At 30.4% G+C, this 21,465-nt stretch overlaps 3 protein-coding genes across 6 annotated transcripts; all 3 read left to right on the forward strand.

Annotated features, from left to right (window-relative positions):
* Nucleotides 1–4,448: 4,448 nt before the first annotated feature.
* LOC107953611 (putative glycine-rich cell wall structural protein 1) lies at nucleotides 4,449–5,203 on the forward strand. The gene has a single exon (XM_016888966.2). The coding sequence runs from the start codon at nucleotides 4,544–4,546 to the stop codon at nucleotides 5,024–5,026; it is 483 nt and encodes a 160-aa protein (XP_016744455.1). The 5' UTR covers nucleotides 4,449–4,543; the 3' UTR covers nucleotides 5,027–5,203.
* A 5,441-nt stretch (nucleotides 5,204–10,644) lies between these two features.
* On the forward strand, nucleotides 10,645–17,674 carry LOC107953609 (DNA (cytosine-5)-methyltransferase CMT3). 4 transcript variants are annotated; one of them, XM_016888964.2, is made up of 21 exons: nucleotides 10,645–11,318; nucleotides 11,471–11,505; nucleotides 12,105–12,201; nucleotides 12,614–12,721; nucleotides 12,798–12,917; nucleotides 12,997–13,096; nucleotides 13,207–13,388; nucleotides 13,494–13,559; nucleotides 13,642–13,902; nucleotides 14,128–14,186; nucleotides 14,267–14,333; nucleotides 14,738–15,067; nucleotides 15,203–15,271; nucleotides 15,342–15,428; nucleotides 15,533–15,620; nucleotides 15,759–15,877; nucleotides 15,982–16,086; nucleotides 16,176–16,219; nucleotides 16,304–16,373; nucleotides 16,500–16,603; nucleotides 17,308–17,674. In XM_016888964.2, the coding sequence occupies exons 1-21, from the start codon at nucleotides 10,887–10,889 to the stop codon at nucleotides 17,480–17,482; spliced, it is 2,718 nt and encodes a 905-aa protein (XP_016744453.2). In that variant the 5' UTR covers nucleotides 10,645–10,886; the 3' UTR covers nucleotides 17,483–17,674. The 4 variants fall into 4 exon arrangements, with proteins under 4 accessions (XP_016744453.2, XP_040953121.1, XP_040953122.1 ...); XM_016888965.2 differs by having other exon boundaries at nucleotides 10,682–11,318; nucleotides 13,210–13,388; XM_041097187.1 differs by lacking the exon at nucleotides 16,304–16,373 and having other exon boundaries at nucleotides 10,681–11,318.
* Nucleotides 17,675–18,818: 1,144 nt separating this feature from the next.
* On the forward strand, nucleotides 18,819–21,319 carry LOC107955957 (U6 snRNA phosphodiesterase). The gene is made up of 6 exons (XM_041097189.1): nucleotides 18,819–19,518; nucleotides 19,618–19,710; nucleotides 19,801–20,050; nucleotides 20,169–20,265; nucleotides 20,736–20,801; nucleotides 20,900–21,319. Exons 1-6 carry the CDS (start codon nucleotides 19,350–19,352, stop codon nucleotides 21,095–21,097), a joined length of 873 nt encoding a protein of 290 aa, XP_040953123.1. The 5' UTR covers nucleotides 18,819–19,349; the 3' UTR covers nucleotides 21,098–21,319.
* The last annotated feature ends 146 nt before the right edge of the window (nucleotides 21,320–21,465 follow it).

Consider the following 21,465-nt stretch of genomic DNA (forward strand, 5'->3'; position numbering starts at 1 on the left):
ATTCAGTTAAATTTTAGAACTAGTCTTATACCATGCATAAATTTTAATCATTCTATTTATCGAATTTCGAAATTTCAATTTTAATACAAATAATAGTTGTTAAATCCATTAACCGGTTTTTTGTGAATAATACATGTCTGGATGATATTACACATACGATAATAAATTTATATCATAAAAAATAATAAAACTTAACTTAATAAATTTAATAGATATCACAACTTACCAAACTAATATCAAATTTTAATCAAACTAAAATGTGGTCTAAAAACCACAAAGTCCCTCAGATTTTTATTTTTCTCAGACTCCAAAAAATAAAAAAAATGGAAAATCATGAAAGAAAAAGAAGAGATATCACGTGTCAAGATCATATCATTTTCGTGAAAGGGATGAAAATTTAGATCCCCTAATAAAATAAAAATGTGGAAGTCAAAAGTTGTTATCTCCTCCCATTACACCACAAGCAAAAAGTACCTTATCTTTTCCTCCTCTAAACTACTTTGGTAAAAAAAAACACTAGGATTATTGGGGTTAAAATTGGAGAAAATGTTGATTTTAAAAAAATATTTAGGGAAATGTACCACCTTTTCGATAGGAAAATAGGTCGATTATGAAGAAAGAAATAAAAAACGCATTGAATCGAACCTGCGACTAAAGGATATAAAATCACTATTATTTAACTTAAGACTCAATGACAAAACCACTAGCATTTAACTATCTAACTAAATAAACTAATGTATCCAAAAAGTTAGAAAGCGTGCCCTATAAGACGCGTTTTCTATTTCTCTCTCCAAAATTGATCTATTTTCTTAAATATTTTTTAAAACCGACATTTCCTCAAATTTTGACTGGTTATAGGGATGGTAAAAAGAATTCTCAAAATTATCGATTTGATCTAATTTAATTTTATAGGATGATTTTTTCGTTTTGAAAATCGAATTTTAAAATGGATGGGGGTTTTATTTCTATATTAGTATTTCAGAGTCAGATTAAGATCCAATTTAAGTAAAATTTTCATATCATTTCTATTGATGTGTTTACTAAAATGTTCTTTTTCAATTTTATTAATTATTTTATTTTATTTTATTTTAATATATAATTTTATAATAACTATATTTTTATTTCTTAAAAATTTTCATGTATTTTTATAATATATTGTTTTTATAAAATTTTATAATATATATTTGATTTAATATAATAAAAGTTAATATATATAAAATAATATAAAATTTTGAGACAAATTGAAATATCATAAAAATCAGATGAAATTAATATATATATAAAAGCTGATGGCTTAGACTAGGATTATTACAAAAATGCTACTGTATATTATATATTATTTAGGTTTAATTTAATTTTCATCCTTCTCTTTATAAAGTTGAGAAATTAGTCCTTTTATTTTAATTTTTTAGAATTTGATTCTTATTTTTTAAGAAAAATGACAAGTTAGTCCAATTGAGTAATATTGTTAAACATTACCACTAAGCTATTGATCTCGAAATCAGCAATTTAACAAATATATATATATGTTTGGAATTAACGATAAGCATCCTTAAGGGGAAAAAACAATTTATATGCAAAAAATTAAAATAAAAAATCATTAGTTTATGTAAAATGGAGAGACTTTTGACACATTAAAGTAGAGGACTATTTTTTAATTTTTGTAAAGTAAAGGATGAAATTTAGAATTAAACCATTATTTTACCAAAGGTTTTTCTATGGTTTCTTGCCGCCTCGCTTAGTCTCTTCTCTTGCCCATATTTTGCAAATCTGTAGGCAAGTTTTACACATTATTATTATTATTATTATTTATTTTCCCAAACCTTTTATATATTTAATTTATTTTCTTTTTACAATTCTCCTTGCGGCCTCTCCATTCCTAAGGATTTGTGGAGTTATTTCGGTTCATTCTCTGCGAAGGTATTAAATCATTCTTTTTTCTTTAAAAAAAAACCATTTATGCTTGTTTTGTATGAATCTCTTTTGTATTTTTTATCTGTTTATTTTCAGAATCGGGTTTGGGTCTTGAATTGTTCTAAAATTAAGATGGAATTATTTATCATGTTATACATCCAATATATGGGTCAAGTTAGTGGCGGATCCAGAAATATTATTTACGAGACAGAACGAAGTTAGAAAATTTTTGGGGCGAAACTAAATTTTATATTTTATAATAATAAAAATATAATTTTATCATTTTAATGGTTTATATCTTTATAATTTTTAGAAGATTAAATAAAATGTTTATCATTTTTGAAGGCTAAAGTCTAATTTATTATTATTAATTTAAAATTTTATAAAATATAAAAAACTTAAATGAAAAAAAAAATCAGGGAACCGGGATTCCTAACAACCCTCTTAGATGCACTCCTGTCTCAAGTCAAACCGAGACCGGAAAAAAACTCGAGCCATCCTTCCCTGTTGCCATCATAGTTGAGAAAAAAAGAGAGTAATGGATTGGGATGCTTACTATTTGGCTTGTGATTATTTATGTATGTATGTATGTGTATGCAGATGCATTCAGAAGGGCTTGGCCAACCTAAAATGGGATAATTATATGTTTTAATCACTTCAAAAATTATAAATTTATAAAATAATATATAATGAAGTTATCGTTTAACCCTTAAAAATAATAAAATTTTGATTAATCCTTATAATAATTATAAAAATATATAAAAAAATTATAATTTAACTTTCATAAAAATATATAACCTAATATCGTCTCAGAAAATTTTTATTTCTTCTTGTATGTGTGCATATATATCTATCTATATGTACGTACGTACGTATCTCCATGTGGCCTTGTTGGCTTGGTCCGTTAAAGATACGACCGACTCAATTGCCTGCACCTTTACCAACTTTGCCTGAGCATCACCCAAACCCCATACCTCTCTCTTAGTTGATATTTTACATCCATGAAATTCAAACCCCTAAAAATATCTTTCGTTTCACCAAATATCTTCTTTCTTTTGCTAGCTTTTGCAATGAGACCCTAAGGCCTGTTGGACCCATGGGGCAACCCATGCCTAATTTAGTCATATAATTCGATATTTCAGTTTCTTAACTCTTTTTTAAAAAAAGTCGAAGCCAGCAATCCATCAGGGAGATAAAATAAAATTTTAAAAGTTTGAGGGGCCAAAAACTAAAAAAATTATTTAAAAGGAACTTAATTTAAATACCTCATAAATAAAAGGGACTAAAATAAATATTATACCTCGTAGCTAAAAGGAGACAAGTCCACTAATTGCCCGTTATAACTACGCCCATAATATGCTAAAAAAATTTGGTTATTTTTCAGATGAAAACATGAAAAATCAACATTTTCTAATGTTCAAGGTCCCCGAAGCTTAAAATTTAAATGTACAAAAATTAAATTACTTGTTTTTTATAGTAGAGTGATTGATTTACACTTCATCCTATAGTATAAGGACTTCTCAGGTAATATAACCCATGTTGAGGTTCACTGCTCGAGCTTAGCATTAAAAAAGAATTGACATAATCATGAAGTTTCTTCAACGTTTAATTACATCTTATCTATTAATATGGATAACCAAATAACAAAGTTAGTGGCTTGGAACTTTTTTTTTTTTTTAGTTTCATGCATTTTAAAGGCATGAAAGACAAGACAATGAAACATATCATGAGTGTAAAATATTGATGTACAATGAGTTTTTATGTTTTTAATTTGGTTAAATTTTGCTATTAGTCCCTGTACCATGCACAAGTTATGGATTTAGTCCATGTACTTTATTTTGGTCAATTTCGGTAACAGGTACTTTTAGAATTTGAAGGTTTTAGTCATGGCCAAAAGATAGCTATTAGTTATACTATTTTCAAATTTTGATGTGGCAGACATTTTATCACGTATGTAATTCTATATAAGTTTATTATTTTCACATATTATTCACATAAATACAAAAAAAAGAGCCCGATTAATAGATTTAACAATTGTCTTTTACATTAATACTAAATTTTAAAATTTTTAAAGCATATAGTAACTAAGAATGATCCAACTAGAGAACATGGATTAAATTTAAAACTTTACGCATATAATACAAAATTAATAGCAGCCTTTTACCAAGTAAATTTAACCGTTATCGTTTAGTGATGACTAAAATTTCAAAATTAAAAAATTACAGATGTTAAATTTGACAAATTCAAAAACCCTTGTTGTGGTGGCCTATTGGTCAGATGTTCATCTTTCCATGAATAGCCTGGGTTCGAATCATCATTGTACCAAAAATAAAATTAATCAAATTAAAGTTTAAGTACTAAATCAATAACTTAGGGGACTAACAGAAGAAATTGACCTTTTTAGTTTAAGTTAAAAAGGGCGGTGGTGGGATTCAGGCGTGGTAGTGCTTCTATCTTTGTGGGCAAAAAAATTCGATCCATTACATACATGTGCACCCATATAAAAAGTAAAATACCATCACAACAAGTGGCCTTTAAATGTCAAAATCCAACCCCCCATTATAAATACCAACCCCCCACTTACACCCCCCCAATCAACAATTCACTTCATATATATCATCCCATTAAAATGGAGAAAAAATTGCAACTTAAGTCCTTTCATTTCACCCTCTTCTTCCTTTTCTTCTTATTGTTTGCATTTAATATTGTGGGTGCTTTTGGTACTAGGAAAACACTATCCATGGAAGGCTCTAATGCACCAAACGGTGGTTCCAATGGTGCTACTGGTTCAGCCCATGGTCCTAACTGGGACTACAGTTGGGGATGGGGTTCAAGCCCTGGTAGTGGATGGGGTTATGGTTCTGGTTCAGGGAGGTCTCCTAATGGGTTCGGGAGGGGTTACGGGTTCGGGTTTGGGTCTGGTACTGGTTCAGGTTCTGGTTCTGGTTATGGTTATGGGAGTGGTGGTGCTCATGGTGGTGGATATGGTGCTGGAAGTGGAACCGGTGGTGGTGGTGGTTCTGGTGGTGGAAGTGGTGGTGGTGGTTCGACTGAAAATGGAAATGGTAACCGTTGGCCATCAAGGAACCCGAACCCTAATCACCATGGTTAAAAACAAGGAGGTTTTGAGGTTTGCTTTGTCAGGTGACAATGGTTAGTGTGTAATATAAAATACATGGTGTGTAATATATATTATATATTTTGAATCTATGTTAGTTTTCTAAGTTAAAAAAAAAAAAACTATGTACCTTTTATGTGCTTGATTATATAATTTGAGCTTTTAAGGCCATGTTTATTTCCATTTCATGCTATAATTTTTTTTTTTATATTTTAAGTTTTCATGTTCGAAGTTGGAGCGTAATGTGTTTTATCTAGTTAACATTTTTTTTTCTCATATATCTTTTTAACAAAACATAAATCGTTTTAGAATTCAACTTGAGATTGATATCAATGGTAGAACTGAGATAGTAAAATCTTTATCATCTTACTCATGATTTAATTGAGACAATTAATTCTAACGGTGTATAATCAATTAATTCTGACGGTGTATAATGTGATAAAGAAAATAATTATTTTTAGACATGAAATTTTGAGGTATCAAAGTGAACCATATTTTCCTATTTTAGAATATACAACATTAAAGTCGAATAGAATAATATTATATGGTTTTTTTCTATTATTCAATTGATAATACTATGGTTTTTAAATGCAAATATTGTTGTTGTTTGCATGGTTGACACTAGAGTTAAAATTTGGTGACTCTTTTTAGAATAAACAAGGCAAAATATATTAACCGAAACGTAAAGAGATGACATTTTGATAAATTTGAGATTGAAACCTCGATATCTTTCTTACCAACATAAAACATGGGTGTTCATTAAATCCGAAAAATAGATTGAAGGAGCTGATGGAGAAGTAGTGAGAGTTTTTTTTTTTCTTTGTTGTCTTTTGAGAGTATGTATGGGGTCTTTCTTTGGAGCCCATGTAATGATGTTATGGTGACTATAGGGTATGTAAGATATTAAGTATAACAAGCATGATGATGGGTGGGTCTATCATCATTTAAAACAATAGTGGATTTTTAAGACATTTTTAATGTTTAAACAATCTTTTGTAATTTTTTTTTATTTGAAATCAGTATGGTATCCAACAATCACATTGAGTCTTTATTAGATTTTGAGTCGAGTTGTGTTTGATCCTTTAAAAGTTGATACTAACAATAATCTTTCCATAAAAGAAAATGAGTTGAAGGAGTCGATGGAAAAATGACTATAGAATATTTAAGTTATTAATATATAACAAACATCAAGTTACTTGTAAGGGGTGGATTCATCGTCATTGAAATAATAGTGGATTTTCAAGGCTCTCTCGATGTTTAAATAATCTTTGGTGACTTTCTTTTTCTTTTTTAATTTGTTTGGTATCTAGTAGTTACATTGGGTTTTGACTAAATTTAGAGTCGAGTTGTGTCTAGTCTCTAAAAGTAGGTATCAACAACGGTTTCTCCATAAAATAAATTATTTGAAGGAGCCCGTGGAAAAGTGACTGTAATTTATGTGAGATAATAATGTATAACAAACATGGTGATGAGTGAATTTATCATTATTGAACAATAGTGGATTTTCAATGCTCTTTCAATGTTTAAACAACCTTCTGAATTTTTATTTTTTATTTATGTGAGATAATAATGTATAACAAACATGGTGATGAGTGAATTTATCATTATTGAACAATAGTGGATTTTCAATGCTCTTTCAATGTTTAAACAACCTTCTGAATTTTTATTTTTTATTTTTGTATGAAATCTGTTTGGTATTTAGTAATCACATTAGACTTTCATTAAATTTAGAGTCGAGTTGAATTTGATTTTTAAAATTAACAAGTTTAAACACTAATTTCCCCATCCAAAGACTAAAAAATCAAACTTAATAATTTACTTAAATAACATCAAACTTCTTATTACTCAACCCCATTCCAAAGTTTCACTTTTAACTGAAGACTAAACTAATTGAAGAAGGCTCATCTCTTCTTTGCTAATTCCTCCCACTTTGGCATGGTAGGCATTATTGTAATAACTAAAACCCCAAACTTAAAGGGTTTAATTGTATAAGATATTTGCTTATGACTTATGAGTAAAGTTAGAAAGTTAGTCAAAAAGTGGGAGCAAACTGCTATGATTGCTTATATATAATCAGGAGTTTTGAGCTAAATATTAAACATTTAAACACGGCTAATGGATACTAATTTTGCATTTTTAATAGAATGGATTGTTCTAATTGAGCTGTCATTTGCTCTCATAATGACGTCATTGGAATTTACTGCGTTCCTTGATTCGAAGAGACATATGGGTATGGGTACAGCTATCAATTAAGTGGGTTGGGCTTATTTTGGTGGATGTGAAGATGACCTTAATATATTTTTAAGGTTTGAATTATTTAAGTTTGAAATGTAAAATTTCTGGGTAATCATTTTAAGTTTTGATGGTTTTAAGTTTGTGTCATTTTAGATTATTTGTTTGATTTCTTTTCTTTTCTTAAAAATACATATAAGATTCGTCACTACAAATAGGATAATGGTAATCTCACAATTAATTACCTTATTTATGAATTTCATAGTAATAGAAATACATGTCCTATAGAAACAAAACTTGTAACTTGCTATTCTCTTGCCTAGCAGGCAAGGATTTACTTCTGTGGATAAGATGATTCATTTGAATATGCAACTGAGTAATCAGTCTAAGCAGGAGGCAATATACTTTGATATTATTGATTATTCTTTGATTTAATGAATCATACCATTTTAATTGAAAACGCAAATACCCTTTTTAGGAAAAAATCAAGCTCTGCTTTCCGTGTTGCTCTTGTATTGCTTTTTCTTTCTACATTTTTTTTGTTTGATTTATCATAATATTGTTCAACATCTTTTTCTTGGGTTGAGAGAACGAATTTAAAATTTCATTATTTTTGTGCATCTGATACAAGACCCCTTCACCTATGGGTTCTTTTTCTTCTTGGTTTCGAATCTCTAATCCAATAATTTGTTCTTCTTGGCATCTGAGTTCAAATTCTTTTCTGTTCTAGGTTGATGTTGTTTCAGCTTGTTTCAAGTTGTAAGCTGTTCTAGGTTTGGTTTAGTTTAGGGTAATTTACTCTATTGGTTATCTAATTTTTAGAGCGCTTTCATTTTAGTTATCCAATAGTTAAATTTTCTAATAACGGTTGACTGTACACACCACATTATGTTTACACTTTTATTTTAGTCACTCAACTTTTAAGTCGCTTATATTTTAGTCATCCAATTTTGTTTCTAAGCATTGAATGAGGTAAAAAATATAAAGATTAAAGTGAAAAGGCGGTAGAAACAAAAACAATGCATTAAAATTTTGTAAAATTAAATTTATTTACCCCATTGCTGAAAGTTCTAATTTTTATTTTCAATGTTGAAATTTTAAATTTCAAAACATCGATAATCAATTAAAAATTTTATTTATCTTTGATAGTGTCAATCAATTTATTGCTAGAATATTTAAATTATTCTCATTCTAAAATATAAAAATTTATTTTATATTTTCAAATTAAAATAAACTTAAATAATACGTATTTAATAATTGCCTACGAAACTCACAAAATTTTAATTATATTATCTTAAATCTTCCATACTAAGCTAAAAATAATGAAAAATCGTCACAAATAATTAAAACAATTTCTTTTAGACATATATAATATTATATATTTAAAATAAATTTCAATAAAAAAATAATTGTATACCCAAAATAAATATTACATAAAATATATTATATTATAAATAAAAGTGATTTTCCTAAAACTAAAAAAGCTTTTTTTATTGAGTTTATTTGGACAACACAAAGTAATTGGATGAAAGTGTAATTAGTATGATAAGAATTACACTCTCTTGCAATTACTAAGAATTGTAATTCTCTAGACATGTTTGAGCATAGTGTAATTACATCGTAATCTTATATGTCGTGTTTAGTAGTACAAGTTGTAATTACACGGTTACATAAATTATATTTTTAGAAAATATTTATCTATAATATACATAAAATCACGAGTTTGAAAAAACTTTTAAATTGAGGAGAAAATATTTTTTTTCATCGTATTACTAAATTGACATATAAATACAATTAAATTTAATTCAAAATAGTTAATTAAGATTTAAATGTTTTTTTTATAAAAATATTCATCCCAATTCATATTAATATGATTCACGAGAAGGTATCATTACAATACACTATAAATTATTCTCAAGTCGGACAAGAAAAGCACGAAAAAAATAACATACACGAAAAATATGATTTACGAGAAGGTATTATTACAAGAAAGGTACATATAAAGTATTTATTTTATAATTAAAAATCCATCATTATTATTTACATCTATAATATAATTAATTTATTTATATCGACTTTGCAGTCATCAAAGCAATGAGGATTGAAAAGTGAAATTATGATTCTATAATATTTCTTGGCTATTTTACCTAAACGACCCAAAAAATAATTATTTACGTAAATGACATTGGTTCAAAATCAATCAATTAAGTTATCTGAAATGAACAGTAAAATTGGATTAATGGGATTAGATGGGTACCACTATTTTTTTCTGTTAAAAAAATAATTTTTGAAGTTTTGGACACTAGATGAGCAACACCTATGTATTTTTTCTGTTAAAAATATATTATTTTAATTAGATAAAGGGTTGCTGGCCATCAGTGTGCTAGCACCCTCAAAATTTTGTTTTTTTTAATTATTGATATAAATATATATTAGTATGATACGATTTGAAAAAAATATATGGGTGCCGGCCATCTAGTGTTTGAAACCCCAAAAATTATTTTTTTAACAGAAAAAAATACATAGGTGCCGACCATCTAATCACATAACCTAATTTTACTGTTCATTTCAGTTCATTTAGGTGATTATTTTTGAATAATGCTTATTTATGTAAATAATTATTATTTTTTGAAGTCATTTGGATAAAATAGCCATATTGTACACAAATAACATTTTATAATATTATACTATTACTTACAAAATATAATTTATTTAAGTATTAATTAAATTAAATATATTATATAAATTTTTTTAATTTTATAAATAAATGTGTATATCCATGTGCAATGCACGAGGCCAGAAAAAAACTAGTTACTATAATAAATTAGAGTAATTAATATTTTTACAAGTCTTTATTTCAACCACATTTTGAATATGTCAAATTTAAAAGTTCATGGGATAAATATTTTTTATAAATAAATAAATTATTATTTTTATAATACATAACATTGACATGTAAATAAGTTATGTTTATATTTTTTATCATAAATTTTTTTATAAATAAATAAATTATAATTCTTTAAATATTTTACACGTAAGTTATATTTTATAAGATACTTTTGACCATAATTTTAGAAAAAAATTTAAACTTTAAATAATATAATTTTTGTTCCAACTTTACAGAATTTACATGGATTATTTTTTATAATATCTTTAATTTTTTTTCCACAAATATTCCAAACACTAGTATGTATTCATGTATGAAAATCTCTATTCCTCCTTAAAATACAAAAAATAAAAAAAATATAAAATGGAATAATGCTCTGTAAATTGGTTTTGGGCCTCGGCCATTATGTCGGCACAAATCCCGATATATATATTTTTGTTTTCCCGCTTAATCAATTAATTTGAAAATTTCATTCCCCCTTTGATTTTGGAGCCACTCCGTTTATTATTAAACCCTTCATTTTCCCCCATTCCTTTCTATTTCCCTCCCACTTCCCAAAATCCTTTCCTACATTTCCCGCCGTCCAAATCAGCTCAATTCCTCACTTCGGATTCGGCGCCAGTTCGGCCATCGTTGTTTATCCGGCTCTCTGAACAATCATCGCCGACTGGTCAGAATCCATAAAAGTACCTTTGTTTCGGGTCAAGGGTTTCTTTTCTCTCGTCCAAACCGATAATGCCGAGCACGCGAAGAGCTTCTAATCCTATGGAGGACACTGATTCGACCAAGAATCCGACTCGCTCGAGCCAGCGTAATCGGAAGACAGTGTTGGAGCCGGAAAACGATGAAGTCGTCGTTGTCAGTGAAGGAGAGAACAGTGAAGTCTCTCGTGGTGGTAAGCGGAAGGAAAGCTCTGCCTCTGGAGCGGGCAACACCGCTAAGAAGTCAAAACCAAGTGTACCTAAAATGACGCCTTTGGAGACCGAGAATGGTGAAGCTATGGTTGTTGACGGTACTGAGAACGGCAGCAAAACGACACCAAAAAATTCGAAAAAGACGAAAAAGGATGTAGCTGTTAATGAAGACGAGGAGGAAACAAAGTTTTTAGGGGAACCTGTTGATGACGAGGAAGCCAGACGGCGATGGCCAAAACGCTATCAAGGAAAGGTGTACATACCGTATCTTTTTATTTTCTGGGGAAAAGAGTTTAATCTTTTGAAAGTTCTGTTAAAGTTATAAATTTTCGTAAGTCACGCAATAGAATTTTGAATAGTCCTTTCTTTTACCTTTTTATTGATATTTACTACTTTTGTCATTAGGGAGCAAAAAAGGTTATTTCAAAGAGTTCGAATGGGTAAGTAAATATTTCTTTTTTCCCATAAATCAATTTCACTTAAACTATTTATTTACATTGCATTTATTGTTTAATTGAATTAGTGGGTGTTTGTTATTGTTTTCGAAGTTCTTTATATTTATTTTTTAAGCTTTCAAGTTTTTTTTTCCCTTTTCAATTTAGCATTTTTTGTTAAAATGACTAAGAGCTCGGTTAGTGTCTTAAAAATCGTTTTTGAAAAATGTAAATGATTGTTTTTTAAATCCATCATCCAGCATTTTAGTTTGGGGCTAAAAAGGTTTTGATAACAGCCTTCTAATTAGTATTGCTTTTGCTGTGGAATAAATGTATTTAGAAAGTAAAAAGGAATGCTAAATTCATATGGTGTAATGAGTTTAAAGGGGCTAAGGTTTGGATTCTGAGTTCAACATTGCATAAGATCAACGTAGAAGCATTTGACTGTTTTGGGTGAACAATAACGAATAAAAAAAAGTTTTATTGGGAAAAAACAAGTGAATAACTTTTTTCCCAACATTTTATATTTTTGTTAAAGATCAAATAAACCCTTTGTTGTAGTTTTAAAGATGTGCAACCTTAATTTTCCAATTTATTTGGTACAGTGACTCTGAAGAGATCATTCAAGCTCGACGGCACTATACCCAGGCAAAAGTGGATGGTTGTATGATATTTAATCTTTATGATGATGCTCATGTTAAAGTCAGTATTACTTTCTCATCTATTATTTTGTCCTTATATTTTCTTTTACCATATTTAAAATCATATTAGTCTTGTTTATTTGTTAGTCATATTGATCTTTTGCATTTGCTTGATTGGTAGTTAAACTCAGTCATTATATTTTATTCATTTGATTGTTTACAAACCTTCTCAAATTTATCATCCCCTGAATTGGATATTGTTTAGACTTTGTTAGGATGAATGTTTTTCTCTACATGAAAATATACAATATGCTTGATGTTATTCAATAACTGATTTACAGAACATATTTAGGATTTCTAGCAGTAATTATTCTGGATCCTCTCTGATAAGCAGAGAGGAGTTCGAGTAAATGCTCTATGGATTTAGTCATAGTGGTAACTAATTATATTATTTTTGTTTTGTATATATATAGGCTGAAGATGGAGAAGATTGCTATATATGTAAAATTGTTGAGATGTTTGAAGCAGTTGATGGAGATTTGTACTTTACAGCTCAATGGTTTTACAGGGCTCAAGACACAGTAAGATGATTCTTTTGTACTATTTCCATTAGTTTTAAACCTTTTAATTTGACGTTAAATATCATTCCTTTTCCAGGTACTTAAAACGTTAGGCCACCTTATTGACAAGAAGCGTGTATTCTTTTCACAAATTCAAGACGACAATCCTTTGGATTGTCTTGTTGCAAAGCTTAATATTGCAAAAGTATCTTTGAACGTACGTTTTCCGTTTCTTGCACTTCATTTTATTGTTTTTCACTGTTTCACCATGCTGTATAATTATTATGGTTTTTTAGGTTGATTTGGAGGCAAAGAATAAAGAGATTCCAAGTTGTGATTATTATTGTGACATGTTATACAAATTGGAATATTCGTCTTTCACTAACTTGCCCCCAGGTAGCTGTTATTCCTCTGATTTGCTACCCCTTTTTTTGAGTGTACGTCAATGAACATTTGAAATTTACTAATTTGCTTCAACTTCTAATAATTTCTTTTCTTAATCAAAGAAGGGAAAACAAATGCTAGCGAAGAAGCTTCATCTACAATTTCTGATGACAGCCCAGATACAGTAAATGGAGCTAACAGTGGTTCCGAGGATGCTTCATTGCTGGACCTGTATTCTGGTTGTGGAGCAATGTCAACCGGCTTGTGCCTTGGGGCAAATATGGCCGGATTAAGGCTAGTGACTGTGAGTTAGTTTACAATATTTAAATAATTGTGCGTTTTAAGTTTTTTGTAATTTGTAAATTCTTATAAATTTAGTTATTTATTGGGTTTTGTTGAATGAGTTTAGAAATGGGCTGTGGATATCAATAAATATGCTTGTGAAAGTCTCCAATGGAATCATCCGGAAACAACGGTAAAATTTATTTATAATTTATTTTGTGATTTATTGTTGTTTAAATCATGTAATAACCTTGGTGCAATACTCGGTTTCTCAGGTCAGGAATGAATCTGCTGAAGATTTTTTAGCATTATTAAAAGAATGGGAACGGCTGTGTGCTTCATTTTCATTGTCAAAATCTGAGAATTTGGAGAGGCAGTCATTCAATTCAAGTGTAAATGAAGATAATGTAAATGATGAAGAGGAAGAGGAAGATGAAAATGAAGATGGTGATGGTGAAGTGTTTGAAGTAGAGAAATTTCTTGCTATATGTTACGGTGATCCGAAAGAGAAAGGGGAACGTGGGTTGTACTTAAAGGTATTTGAGCTTTATAACCTTGATGTTTACTGGCCTGTAATAGCTCTATTTATCTCACGTGGCCAATTCTTTTTTCTTCTTTCATTTATTCTCTTTAGAACGTTGTTCTGAAATCCTAGCTACGGAACTAATTTTACAACTTCAATTCTAGCACTGATTTTTTAGCTTTATGTTTCGCGCGTTAGCTTTGGGGAACTCCACCATGACTTCTATCCCCTTTTGTAGGTTCGTTGGAAGAATTATGGACCAGAAGAAGATACATGGGAACCTTTAGATGGATTGGGGTATATCAACTGTATTTATGATTGATTATTTCGTACTTAAATATGCGAACTTGTCTCTAACAGTTTCTTCTTTTTAACAGTGATTGTCGAGAATGCTTGAAGGATTTTGTTACAAGTGGCTTTAAAGCAAAAATTCTGCCCTTACCTGTAAGTTTCTCTTGTACTTTCTTATGTTACTTTTTAAAAAAGTGTATTTCTTTAAATGATATTCATACATAATTTATGTTGTATTATTTCTTTATTTTGTTTGAATTACTCATGTTTGACATATTTGGATACGAGTGTATAGACATGATCTTTCATTAACTTTTCAAATACATAGAAAAAAATAAAAAAATTGTACATACATATGTATAAACCCAAATCTGAATTATATATAACCTATAACATTAGCCCTTGCTTTTTATCACAACAAAGTAGCGTCTCTAGGGAAGGACAAGATAATTATAAAATCGTAGAGTATTTCCTGAATTCACAACATAAATTTGCCTTGTTTTTGTTACAATCACAAATTCTTAGTATGTTCTGTATTTTTTTCCATTGTCCTATAGGGTGATGTTGATGTGATTTGTGGAGGGCCTCCATGCCAAGGCATCAGTGGCTTTAATAGGTTTAGGAACAAGGATAACCCCTTGCAAGATGAAAAGAACAAACAACTTCAGGTTTTCACGGAGATAGTGGAGTACTTGAAGCCAAAATTTGTTTTGATGGAGAATGTTGTTGACATTGTAAAGTTTGCAGAGGGATATCTTGGACGATATGCTTTGAGTAAGCTAATTCATTTAAATTACCAAGTCCGAATGGGAATGATGGCAGCTGGTGCTTATGGTCTTCCCCAATTTCGTATGCGTGCTTTCTTTTGGGGTGCTCGTCCTAATCAAGTGGGTTTTTTTTCCTGTGAATACAAAAAATTGTAACTCTTGAATCACTTGATGTTGTGTTATAATTAACCTTTTGGAATATGTTGATCTTGTGTTGATTAAGTTTCACTAATAAATTCTTAACACTGTTCTCAGAAATTGCCACAATATCCACTTCCTACACATGATCTTGTCCTAAGAGGTGTCATACCTGTTGAGTTTGAGGTACAAAAACCTTTCTTTGATTTTAATTTTTAAATGCTTCTATATTCTCACAATACTTAGTAAATTGCAGATGAACACTGTAGGCTGGGAAGAAGGTAAAAAAATAGAGTTAGAAAAGAAACTTCTACTAGAAGATGCCATTTCTGACCTCCCATCAGTATGTTTTAAGATTACTTGAAGATTTTCCCTCTTTTTTTTCACTGCTTGGCTAGTTCATTTATCAGTTACATGTACCCTTATGTAACTCAATTATTCTTATAGGTTGGAAATTATGAGGATAAAGATGAAATGGACTATGAGAAAGAACCTAAAACAGAGTTTCAGCGATTCATCAGGTTAAGAAGAGAGGGTATGTATACTTTTCATATTTGCTAATTATTTATATACATTCTCTGAAGTCCATGTTAATGAAATTGTTTTGGATGGGCGTTATTCAAGTGTGTCCGACATGAATATTTTATGATCGATTTCTTTATATGTCTTGTAGAGATGCCTGGTTTTTCTTCACTAAATGCAAAACCAACAAAACATTTGCTCTACGATCATCGTCCACTTCAACTCAACACCGATGATTACCAACGTGTTTGCCGGGTTCCCAAAAGGAAGGTACATCACTTCTCCCCATCTCAAGCCAATCGGCTTTGTGTTCTGCTAGATGCTTCTTCACTTGCTAATTTCTTTCATCTCATTTCTCATTTTATCAACTTTAGGGAGCAAATTTTAGAGACTTTCCAGGTGTTATAGTTAATAGTGGTAATAAAGTCGAGTGGGATCCTAACGTTGAGAGGGTTTATTTGGAATCCGGAAAACCATTGGTACTCTTTCATTTTGTTATTGTTGATATTCTTCTTAATCTGCTTCCATTAAGGTGCACTGCATAACATTTTTATAAAAACAATTACAGGTCCCTGATTATGCCATGTCTTTTGTCGGCGGCTCATCAAGCAAGTGAGTATTTTGTCTGTCACACGTCTCTGATAATAAGAAAGAAACTTTTGGATCACATAACCTTACTGTTATGAGATTTTGTAGACCATTTGCTCGTCTATGGTGGGATGAAACTGTACCCACAGTGGTCACTAGGGCAGAACCTCATAATCAGGTTATAATTTATCCACACATTATACGTTATAGTGTTTTAGTTTATTTTCATATTTTAATTTTTGTAACTATGTGTTTTTGTACCATAGCATTCATGAGTTGCAATGATCTGGTATGTCTTTGATAGGCGATATTGCATCCTGTACAAGACCGAGTTCTCTCAATTCGCGAGAACGCAAGGTTGCAAGGCTTCCCTGATTACTACAAGCTTTTTGGCCCCGTCAAGGAAAGGTACTTGTATAAGCGATGCCTTTTTCCAATTATGTTGTTTTGATCACATCCTTTTGCAATTATTTGGTTTCAAGCAATGTTATTTAAATCAGATCAATCAATTGGATTTGTTGAATGAGAACCGGTTGGAGTTTTAGTTCATAAAAAAAGGCTAGGTTGGAAGATCCATGAAACACTGAGAATAGATTTAACTAAGTATGTTTTAAAAAAAAAAGTTCGTAATTTATTTAATTGAATTGATTGAATCAAGAGCCAATGATTTAAATGGTTGGATTATTAGAGGTTATGTTTTAAAAATTAGAATGGTTATCAAATTGATCATGTCATTAGTTTTTGCCTTTCAGTTTGATTGTCGATTCAATGACAATTAAATAAATAATTAAAAATTTAAATATATATGAATTGGTTCAATTGCCCTTTTTTTAATATATATATACCGGTTTTAGGTTTTTTACGAGTGGTTGTTTTAGAAATATGTTCAATCTTTTGTTTGGATGGTTCCAACAACAGTGCTTTCAAGCATGAAAACCAACATTCATGGTCTTTCCTCCGGTTTAAGTACACTCTACAATTAGTGATAGAGATCGGTTTTGTATCTTGGCTATTTTTCATATCATATTCTAGTTTAACCAAAATTTAATAATTAGTGTTGCAAAATTGAGTTATATTATGATAATCTTTTTGGCGTGACCTATGTATAATAGGTACATTCAAGTTGGAAATGCTGTAGCAGTGCCAGTTTCAAGGGCATTAGGGTATGCCCTGGGGTTAGCTTACCAAGGTGTAGTTTCAAATGATGAACCATTAACGAAACTTCCTCCAAGATTCCCTAACATATCTGAGAAAGCTTCTTCGGATTCATCTCAAGATAATTCTTAAACCCCCCCTTTTTTCTTCAATCTAATTAATATTAGTCAATGGAATTGTGTATTACTTTTTAGATTTTGAAACTCTAAGAGTAATTAAAACCTAGTTTAATGTTCTTCATTCGATCCCTTGTTGTACGACTACGTGTTGTCGGTGCTAATATTTTTTTAATTGAGTTTTAATGGTTAAAACCCATTAGGTAAACTAGTTACTCAATTGTTAGTATGTTTTTATTTTGTTCTCTAAATGTATTGCTAATAAGATAACTATTAGTTTACATTTTTTGTATTGAACTTATTTGAGTAGAATTGCTATTACTTTGAGTTGAAATGATATATGCATGTATTAAGTTTGTCAAAAAGGAATGGATAAATTTGTTAGTGATTATAAGACTTGATATTAAAGTGTCTTATGAAATATTTGATTAGGCACATTATAATATAGTGTCTTATAATCACCAATAAATTTATTCATTTCCTTTTGACAAACGTTCATGTAACATATTGTCTTGTAATATCGTGTTTATATACAATGTGCAATGGTATGGGGATTATGGAATTGATGTTTATATACATTTATTATTGCACGATGTTCAATATGGTGTTATGGAGGCTATTTGATATATGAGTATCATCATTCCTTATTTGATTACTAACATACTGTGCTATTGTAGAGTGTGCCATATCATTTAAGTAAATAATGAAAGATGAATTAAAGGTTAGTTTAATACTAAGTTTAAGTATAAAGACTTTTGATTGGGGAAGGAAGAAATGTGAAGTCAACATCGGTTATAAGTTGGCAACTGTAAGCTAAAACAAGTGACTTGAAAGGCAAGTGAAGCTTACTTGAGTTAGAAGGTAGTAGTATGATGCCAATGCATGTTATATTTTGCATGAGGAAGTCTACATGTGTTTAGAAGTGAATTGATGATGTTTTTATGGCTTTGAGAGGATGATTTAAATGTGTTTTGAGGCTACCTCTTTTATGAAGTTTTTGATACTGACCCAAATCAATTTTTAAACTAGATTTTTTGGCGGTCAATGTACCATAGCCATTGGGATTAATACCTTGTCTTAGATTGATGAACTATTGTCACATGTGGAAAAATAAATTTGGATAATGAGTATGAGTTTTGAGAATGATTAAATATAATTTAATTAGAGTGAAGTCTATAACAGTTGAAGGGATATTGATGATATATAAATTGATTCTTTTTTACTGTTACACACAAAATTAGTATATTAGATGGTAGGAAAACTAAAGAAATGAAGTGTTGACGTAAATAGACAGTTTGGAAGTTTGAAAATTATTGAAGTTATCTACAATTTGGATTCAACACTTTTGAAATTAATGATAATTAGGTGTATTCACTATTTCTTGAGGAATATTGAAAATAGGCACTCGAATACTTCTCTAAAAAAGAGCTTTTAATAGGAAAGAAATGTTACATTGTTCACAGTTAATTCTTTTAGTATAATTTAATTAGTTGTAAAAAAAAACCGATATACATAAAAAGGAAAAAGTTCTAAGGGGGAATATGGATTTATGAAGCTGTTTCTTTTAATCAATTTTAATGACCGAGTCCAATTTCACATTAGTAAATTCGGAACTAAAATTACAATTAAATCAAATTGGTTGATTGGATGAATTAATTTAAATATTTTTAATAATTTGTTTAAGAATAAACGGTGAATTTGACGAACCACTGGCTAAAACATCAAAATCTCCCAAATTTGATTAAAGGAATAAAAGTTTAGTCTTTTCGGAAATAAATCAAACACTTAGCGTACATACGAACTGGAAGTGGCAGCTGTTCCGTAGAAGAGGAAAGTAAAGCCTCGAAAACAAAGAGCCACCTTTCCCAAAGTATCCACTCCATATGGAAGCGCTAAGAGCAACATATGGAGACGACGACTCATCGGACTTCGACTCCGACCACTCCCCTACGCTGTCTCTTCCCGCCAATTCCAATCCCCAATCGGAGGAGACGCTGTCGTCTCCTCTCCCTCCGCCTCCTGTTTCTCTCCTTCACCCTCCCAATTCCCTTGGTAATTCAAACTACAACAAATTTCCCATAACTTTCTTTTACTAAAATATTTTACTCTTTTTGCTCATCAACTATTTTTTTTTCTTGATAATGAAAAAAGGATCTTTGGATTACTTACAAACTGGTCAGCCTAGTAGAGTGAGAAGCTTCCCTCACGTCGAAGGCAACTATGCTTTGCACGTTTACATTCCAGGTACTTTTTTTGAATGGCCACAGTTCTTTATCGATAATATTGAATTGAATGAATTGCCTTTTTTTTTATTTACTCTGTTAATTATTTCAGTTTTTATACCGTCTATATCAAAGAAAGAGATGGGTCAATTTTTGAAGAGAGTTTCATCCGTGGTTTCCAATCTCCATGTTGTGGATATTGATGTTCCATTGAATACACTGTGTAAAGAAGAACATAAACTTGAACAAGTGGCATTGGGAAGGGAATTCCATATAAGTTTAGGAAGGACAGTTCCTATTAGAGTTCACCAGATTGACTCTATTGTAACAATGCTTCGCCAGAAACTTCAATTTCAAAAGCGGTTTGATGTTATTCTTTACTATTATTATGCTTAGTTCCATTGTTAAATAAATAATCTTTGGGTTTTCTTCCTTATGATTCAAGGATATGGTTTGGATCTTTGTTCTTATTGCAAGTAGGTATTGGATTGATTTTAACAAATGGGAGGTTTTTATCAATGATGATCGAACGCGCACCTTTCTTTCACTCGAAGTCGTTACGGGAGGATTACCCGAGGTAAGTGTGCTGGAGTTTTCCTTTTTTCTTTTACTGAAATTGTAATTCTTTTGCATATTGAGCTTGCTTTCATTGTTTATATATGGACATCTCAAGTGAAAAAGAAAAGCTAAAGAAAGAGGATGATATACCATAGCTTTAGTGCCTATCTTATTTTGTATAGAGATGCTTGGGTTTCCAAGTTATGTTTCTAAAAGTGGTATATAATTTAGAGATTGATGCTTCAATTGGAGTAAAAACTTCTAAATAATGTTTATTTTGCACTGGTTTGTCATACTGGTCGGGTATTTGTTCTATTCTCATTTCCTGACAATCAAGTATTTAAGTCGTATCTGCTCTCAGTAGGATGGCTATCTTATGTAGAACAAATCGGGATGCTCATCTTGCAGTTCTTTTCCTTTTCCCTCTATATTCCACTGTTCTTTTATTTCCAAATAAATGGCATTTACTTGGTTGCAATTTACTCGCAGATAACTAAGCAAATTCAGGCTGTTAACGAGGTTTACAAGCTTCACAATCTTCCCGAGTTCTATAAGGTCTGTGCCGTTGTAATTAATTGCCAAGTCTAATCAATACTTCATAAAATGCAGAGCAATGATCTTATTCTTATATCATATTATTTGTCAACCTACAGGATCCAAGGCCTCATATATCATTGGCTTGGGCACTAGGTGACATTAGTGGTTCCCTTAAGAAAGTGGTCGAGCAGGAAACAAAGTCATCCGTCTTTAGAGGTTCCTTACAGAGTCGTATTTGTACAAGTAAAGTTGGTGGCATTGAGTGTAAAATTGGTAATAGAACACATATAATATGTAAATCTCCGGATCAATGATAGAATCTCTTCAAACTCTCAAGATGCAGCCGTCTTAGTTTCTTTATGTTACTTTATCTTTTATTTATGAAAGTCCGGATATAGGATTTGCTATTAGGTCCTCATGGATCATCATAAACGTTTTCCCTCTGTATGTTTGCTTAACAGGTGCTTTGCTTGTAATCTTGACACTGTAATCATTACCCTTGTCTTACAAAATATCTTCCTTTTTGGTTTGCGACACATGGATTAGACTTTATTTTTCTTGGTGGAGGAAGCAGTACAAACACTCTTGATAGTTTGGCCTCCTTTATGATGTTCTGAACTGTTCATTTGTGTGCGGTTTTGGTCCTACTTGGAGCTTTATAACAAGTCTAGTAGACTAGCCT

The sequence above is a fragment of the Gossypium hirsutum genome, chromosome D07, assembly GCF_007990345.1.
Source record: "Gossypium hirsutum isolate 1008001.06 chromosome D07, Gossypium_hirsutum_v2.1, whole genome shotgun sequence".
In the NCBI taxonomy this organism is placed as follows: Eukaryota; Viridiplantae; Streptophyta; class Magnoliopsida; order Malvales; family Malvaceae; genus Gossypium; species Gossypium hirsutum.